The sequence below is a fragment of the Salvia hispanica genome, chromosome 6, assembly GCF_023119035.1.
Source record: "Salvia hispanica cultivar TCC Black 2014 chromosome 6, UniMelb_Shisp_WGS_1.0, whole genome shotgun sequence".
Lineage (NCBI taxonomy): Eukaryota > Viridiplantae > Streptophyta > Magnoliopsida > Lamiales > Lamiaceae > Salvia > Salvia hispanica.
In genome coordinates, this window is record NC_062970.1 from 34,200,221 (window position 1) to 34,207,497 (window position 7,277).

Genomic DNA, 7,277 nt, shown 5'->3' on the forward strand with positions numbered 1-7,277 from the left:
CAACGTTTATTGCGTTCGGGCCGGGCAGCAAGTCCCCACGCATTTTCAATTTTTTTTTTCTATTTATACACTATATTTGCTCCATTGTTAATACTCTTCCACACAAACTCTCACTCTCAATCCTTTAGCATTTCAAGACTTTTTGAGTTCTATGGATTGGTTTAACAGCGACCAACGCCAGATGGACGATTTCGTGAACTCCCAGAACTGGCAAGTGCCGCCGACACCCGATCCAGATGCAACGCCTAGTCCCGGGCTGCCTACCAATATGGACATGGAATCGCCAGCTAGCACTGATGAGTACGATATCAGCGATATGGAGCCCGCTCCACGAAGGGGCAAGGGCAAGGTTGCCGATGTGGATGGGCCGAAGAAGTACAGTCCGCAGGAGACAATGTGGCTGGCCAAGAACTATGTCGACGTTTCCGAGAACACTGTGATCGGCAACCAGCAAAGCGGCAAAGCGTTCTGGCAGCGGATTGCGGATAAGTACAACGCTGGTCGACCCGAAGGCTCGTTCGAGCATACCTAAGTGAAGCTACGCAAGCATTGGGGTCGGGTGCAGAAGGAGATTAACAAGTGGAATGGCAAGTGGAGTAACGTAGTCCGGATGTGGCCGAGCGGGCACAGCGAGATGGACCTTGTGGACAAGGCCAAGGCAGATTACTTCGTTGACGGGAAGCACTTCAAGTACTTCGGCGTTTGGAAGCTTGTCGAGAAGAGCCCGAAGTACACTGGTGGGGCTGTTTGTTCTTATTTTATAGCTGTTTTTTTTAAACGCAGAATTCGGCAGCTTTCTCTTTCTTGAAACCGCGGTCAAGCTCACTCCCAGCTGTCCCCACCAACAGCTCTTTTCTGGACTACTATAAGTATCACTACCAACTGCGAACCAAACACTCAACACTACACTATCTTCCTTTCCCGTCTCACTTTAACAAAACACAATCAGCAGTGGGTGGTGCATTTTGTGAATCGGTCATCCTTGTTGTAGTCCCTATTATTTTGTTTGGTGGTGTCGTTGGGGCGAGGGGCGCGGCAAGGTGGTGGAAGGCGGGCGGCAGCTGACTCTGTCGCTAGACCATTACTCAGGCTCGGGTTTCCAATCGAAGAATGAATACTTATTTGGAAGATTCGATATGCAGATGAAGCTCGTCCCTGGAAACTCCGCTGGAACCGTCACTACATTCTACGTAATTACCGCTTTACCTTTTTCTAATTGATTGAATTTGTTATAAAATCTAATTTCTAATTCAAAATTGGAACTGCAAGGAGCAGGACACGATGAAATTTAGTTGGAATTTCTGGGGAATTCATCGGGTGAGTCCTACACCGTCCACACCAACGTTTTTCCAGGCGGCAAAGGCGATAAGGAACAGCAATTCCGCCTCTGGTTCGATCCGACTTCGTCTTTCCACACCTATTCCATCGTCTGGAATCCCCAACGCATCATGTCAGTCCAATTCAAATTGTTCATCTTAATTACTAGTTTGATTTTTGAATTGTTGAGTGAAATTGAATTGAATGTTCAGATTTATGGTGGACAACACTCCGATCAGAGTATTCAACAATCACCAAGCCATCGGGACTCCGTTCCCCAAAACGCAGGCGATGAGAGTTTACTGCAGCTTGTGGAACGCCGACGACTGGGCCACCCAGGGCGGCCGCGTGAAGGCGGATTGGAGCAAGGCGCCGTTCCTTGCAGCCTACCGCGACTTCAACATCAACTCGGCCGTTGGTGATTCCGCCAACAGTGCGGCCACGTGGCAGACGCAGGACCTTGACGCCCAAGGCAGAAAGAGGCTAAGATGGGTGCAGCAAAACTATATGATCTACAACTACTGCTCTGATTCTAACCGCTTTGCTCAACGATTTCCGCCCGAGTGCAACCGCTCCGGATTTTGAACCTTTCAATTTCCCTTAATATTCATTCATTCTTTTATTTTTGTTTAGTGATCATATTGTGATAGAATTAGTATCAATGAAACTAAATTTCTATGGAGTACTCCAAATACGTAGCTTTCCCACATTAGATGTAAAACAAAAAGCTAACAATGCGTGCGAATCAAGCAAGTGAAGTACATATATGATAATGATACAACAAATGTGAGAGTTGAAAAAACGGAAAATTTTAGAATAGCAGAAATCTCAGACATGAAAGATGATTCGTTTCATTCGAATCACACTATTAGAATTATCAACATGTTTACAATATTTGTTGTGCATTTTGCGGACCAAAGGCTTCATTCCCTACCTTAGATATTATGAATTTCTCAATCTACATCTTCACTAAACACCCGAATGTAGCGATCTGCTCCTCCAGATCTCTGAAGTGAGCATCTGCTCAGCTGTTTCGAGACCTGCACAAAAAAGTCGAAACAATCAACCTTACAAGCCGTATAAAAACAAGAAAACCTAATCGAACTTCCATAATCAACACGAATATCAACGGTCCATAATGCAATATTAGAAAGTATAAAAGAAATGCAGCAAGTAAGAACAATCACTAATTGTTCATTTTAGCACAGGCAACAAAAATCTTCATGTTATGACAGCAACATTCTGCATATGCTTTTCTGTGTTATCTCACAACACAGTACTATTCTGGCCTTGTATTCAATGTGGAACAGAGCAATGCTTCCAGTTTTGGATATGTAAGTATTTAATGAGGATGAAAAACATAATCAAGAAAGGCAAGATTTAAACTCAAGCAGTGTAAAATTTAAATCTGCACAGGATCATAATTCTTTATGTCTGAAGACTATGAAGGAGACCAATAAGTTTCCCTCTACCAAGTACCAACACTAGTTAAGCGCTATAACTCAGATTAGTGCTTAGTAGATATCTATAGGCATTCAAAAACCTTAATTGAATTTAAGTTTTTGTGGATTGAGTATCAGCCAACGACCATGTGACACGAGAGTTATCATCGATCTGAACATTGTTATCAATGGAATAGGCTATGTTTCCTTTGAGGAAGCAAATAGAAAACTCATACGCTGAGATTTTTGTTTGGGTGGTGCAGTAGAGATCAGGCGATGTGTAAAACAGGAAGACTAAAAACACCCACCTAGCTACTTTCATCAAGTTCAACTTTTTCTCATACATCTTTTATGCCAAATTCAATTTGTCATTTGTGAACGAAGAGAGCCTCAATTAGCAGAAACAGAGGACACCTTAGTATTACAACATTCAAGATTGGCATCAAAGGTCAAATGAAACCCCTTATGCTGTTCTCAAGATTTGAATTACTTTAATGAGGGAGGGTTGAGTTACCCAAAAAAGGTTAGTGACACTCCTAATTTTTGGCTTTTGTTTCATAGTACATTGCTTTAATTCGATACAGCATCTAGTTCCTGAATGCACACTAAAATCTCTAATTGTATACACATGCAGTAACATTTGTATTAGCAAAATGAGTTCAGGGGAACTTAAATAGCAACATTTTCTTGTAGATTTGATCTCCCATGGACAAAATTGTATGAAACCAAACAGAGAATACAGAAAGCAAAAAAGAGAAATAGACAAATTTGTAAGTGCAAATGCTCACAACTTGTAAAGAAAATGTAGCTGTATGAACACACAAAACATATGAATAACAAATCGAGGGCAGCTAAAAAAAGAAAACCCAAATAGCGTAAGGAAAGAAAGAAGTAAAGAAAGAGTGACCTTTTGGGAGGAGAGGCCATGCTCCGTGAAAATGTGGTGCCACTGCCGGCATGAGCAAAGACACTAGTTTGAAGAAAATCCCAAATAGCGTAAGGGGTGTTTGGTTCACAGAGGGAGAGAGGGAGGGGGGAAATGCAGCACAGCACTGAGCAGTGAGTTGGAAGTAGGAAAACAGCATTTTGTTCAAAGGGATTTTCAGAGTGAGACAGACTCTTTATTCACTTTTCCTCTTTTATTTTTGTGTTGTTTGGAGAGCAACAGGGTTCACTCCCATCTGTATTCTGTATTGTAACTGGTCTGTCTCTGTGCGTGAGAGAGAGAGGTCTTTTGGTTGAAAATAACACGAATCACGAGGAGCTGAAATGCCAACACACCAAGAATTTAAAACAGCGGTAAAATGCCTTAAATTTCTGCCTTCAAAAGTGGCGCCCCTATACCTTTTACTTTTACCACTCTTTCTTACTCGACTCAATTACAATTTACAATAATAATATTAAAATATTGCCTCGACTCAAGAAGGTATAATGGGCCTATACGAAATGGGCTTCGTAAAAGGGCAAACTTTATTGATTGAAAATTAAATAAAGAGGTTTGTCAGTATCAGTGGAGAAATGAACATAACTTAAATGTTGTATAGATAGATATTGGGTACAATTGATAATTGTATCAGTAATAGAAAGGAATTGTAGAAGGCTGGAAATGGTCCTGACAACAGAAAAATAGAGCAGAGAAGCTCATATTCACTTTTCTGAAACTTCATTTTCTGAATAACATATTGGCACACAAAAACAGTACAAGATCACAAACGAATAAATGCCACATGATCAAGATTCAAACTATCTTTATAGCCAAATTTGACAATCAAAGAAATGATCAAGAAAAAGAGCAACACATATTCTCATAATAATAAAAGAACAATAAGTGCATTATTTAGCCTTAACCGATCTGTCAACCATGTCCCCAAAACTTATAACCAAAAGCAACAATTATCCAAAACTAAACCACAACTCTCTCCCAATTCGGCCAAGAAGAAAAGGAAATGTAGAAATCCTCCTAATCTCTACCTTACTAGCATTGAAGAAGCACAAATCAATGTTTTCTTGCAGCATGTATGTACCCCACCATTACAGCAGCAGTAGCAATGGCTGAGCCACCCACAAGCATCCACTCCCTTTGCCTCAGACCACAAATCAACCCCCTATTTCCGAGGCTATCATCGCCATTGATGCCACCACGCTCGAGCTCCTTGATCAAAACCTCCTTATCATCCAAACAGCTTTGCAGCACGCTGATTTCAGCCTTCATCTTCTCCACCTTCATCGCCAAACCATCCTTCTCCGCAGAACCCTTGCCCTTGCCCACCACAGCTTCCAATTCCTCCACATTCTTCTTGAAAACCTGGATTTGCTTATCCCTAGCATCCAGTTCCACCACCAGCAACGCCTTCTCCCTCTCCGCCGCATCCAGTTTCACATCTTTCTCCATCGCCCTCCCTTTCACCCCCTCCAATTCGCTCTTCAATCCAGGCAATTCCTGCAAATCGATCATCGCCGTCGCCAAATCGTGATGCAGCCTCGACACCTCGCCCTCGAGATCCGCGGCGCGCGCAGCCACAGCACCAAACGCCTTGTTGTCCGATTGCGCGTTCTCCGTTTGATTCTTCAAATCCGCATTCTCGGATTCCAATTTCTGAATAGATGCCTTCAGCTCATCTGTCTGTTGCTTGTATTCCTTAACGATCTTAGTGTTCTCCTCCTCGAGATCATTGATCCTTTGATTGAGCTCCGCAATCTCATAGGAATCCGCATTGTCAGCATCAGCGAATTCTTCGTGGAACGACGGCTCGTCCGCCATTGAAGATTCCTATAAACACAAAAAATAGAACGCATTCAAAATAATAATAACACAGATTTGATCCAAAAAACAAGCAGATGCTCAAATCGAGGAATTGCACAACAACATAAAACAGAGGAAAAAGACGTATTGAAAACGGAATTTTACGATTAAATTTGTTCTCAGATTGATTCCGTGAAGAGAAAATGATATAACCTGCCTTGGGTGTGCGGAAGATGTAGGGTTTATGGAATTTTCAGTCAAGAAACGAAATGCTGTCTATTTAAAAGGCCCAGTGTATCGCTCATCAATCTTCATCACAATTTTCATTTATGCAAATATAAATATTCAATTACTAATAATTTTACATATTGTTTCATTAAATTTACTTATTTTCAAGCTTTCCACTGCGGTTTATTCATGTACTTACTATAATCTTACCATATGGAGTATCTTATTTTATTATTATTGTTATACATATTTTATTATTTTATTTAACTTTTAAAAGTAAGATATATTCTACTGATTTATTAATTTCTTAAAATTTGTATCAAACTGAAACATTTTATAACAAATGAAAAAGTATATTCCATTCCATTCAAGTTGTCATATATGTAACCATGAATCAGCAGGTGACACGTGGAAGATGAGGTGTCAAAGTTGCTGACTGGATTTGTTGAGTTGGTTAAACTTATTCCAACGGTGCATATATAAGAAAGGAATAAGCTGCAGAGTTTTCAGTTAGAATACACACACATCATCAAGAGGGGAAGAAGCATCGACAAGAGAGAGTTTTTGATTCTTCATGAGAGTTGGAGAGTTAATACTCATTTGTACTGTGCGATTCTTGAGTGAAGAAGTGTATGAGAGTTGTAATCTGATATCATAGTGAATTTTTCTCCTCTGTCCGTGGACGTAGGCTCATTGAGCCGAACCACGTAATTCGCCGTGCATCTTTACTTGCTTTCTTGGTTTTCTTGTTTCAATCGCAAGCTCCAACTTTAACACAAGTAAACCCCTCTGATAAATTTAAAATAATACTCCTACATCGATATATATAAAAAATAGACGAATTAGACGATTGAAAATATTGATCACTATTTTTGGATAAACATGTACTCCTACAATTAAATACTTGTACTACAACAAATTGCATCTAGATCCAGCAAGACAGGGTCGAGTGCAGGGTAGTTTGAGTTTATACAGTACTTAGTTTGAGTGTTCGATTGCCAAGCTTAAATTCCATGATTAAATATGCAGTATAATGTTTAGTTCATAAGATTGAACCCTACAACTTAATCCTAGATGGATAGTCTCATGATAATTAGTCATAGTCTCCCCCTCTAACTAAAATAATCCCACAACTTAATCCTAGATGGATAGTCTCATGATTATTGGTTATGGCAACCGAACGAACGCCACCTTAGAGCATAAGTTAGTTTTCATAAAAGTATGAGTTTTCTACACCATTTGGTTTTACGAGACTAAGTTACCTTTTCACACGAGTAAATTAATTCGTATGCATTGTTAGTTTTTTTGTATTATACTGTGTGAAAGCTACGAATTGGAGTAGTAGGACAAAATAGATGTAAAATTACTCAATAGGTTTCATTGATACTAATTCTATCACAATATGATCACTGAACAAAAATAAAAGAATGAATGAATATTAAGGGAAATTGAAAGGTTCAAAATCCGGAGCGGTTGCACTCGGGCGGAAATCGTTGAGCAAAGCGGTTAGAATCAGAGCAGTAGTTGTAGATCATATAGTTTTGCTG

General features: G+C 40.1%; 1 protein-coding gene, 1 long non-coding RNA gene and 1 pseudogene across 2 annotated transcripts; 1 reads left to right on the top strand and 2 right to left on the bottom strand.

Annotated features, from left to right (window-relative positions):
• The first annotated feature begins 634 nt into the window (after positions 1-634).
• On the top strand, positions 635-1,923 carry LOC125195191 (annotated as a pseudogene).
• A 133-nt stretch (positions 1,924-2,056) lies between these two features.
• On the bottom strand, positions 2,057-4,091 carry LOC125197427. The gene is made up of 2 exons (XR_007172062.1): positions 3,667-4,091; positions 2,057-2,357 (listed from the first exon to the last, which is right to left on the bottom strand). It is a non-coding gene; the product is annotated as an uncharacterized LOC125197427 (long non-coding RNA).
• A 445-nt stretch (positions 4,092-4,536) lies between these two features.
• Positions 4,537-5,764, bottom strand: LOC125192829 (peroxisomal and mitochondrial division factor 2-like). The gene is made up of 2 exons (XM_048090492.1): positions 5,668-5,764; positions 4,537-5,529 (listed from the first exon to the last, which is right to left on the bottom strand). Exon 2 carries the CDS (start codon positions 5,518-5,520, stop codon positions 4,756-4,758), a length of 765 nt encoding a protein of 254 aa, XP_047946449.1. The 5' UTR covers positions 5,521-5,529; positions 5,668-5,764; the 3' UTR covers positions 4,537-4,755.
• Positions 5,765-7,277: the final 1,513 nt, after the last annotated feature.

Excerpts from the sequence above, each read along its gene's own strand:
- LOC125192829 (XM_048090492.1), bottom strand. The coding sequence starts at position 5,520 with ATGGCGGACGAGCCGTCGTTCCACGAAGAATTCGCTGATGCTGACAAT.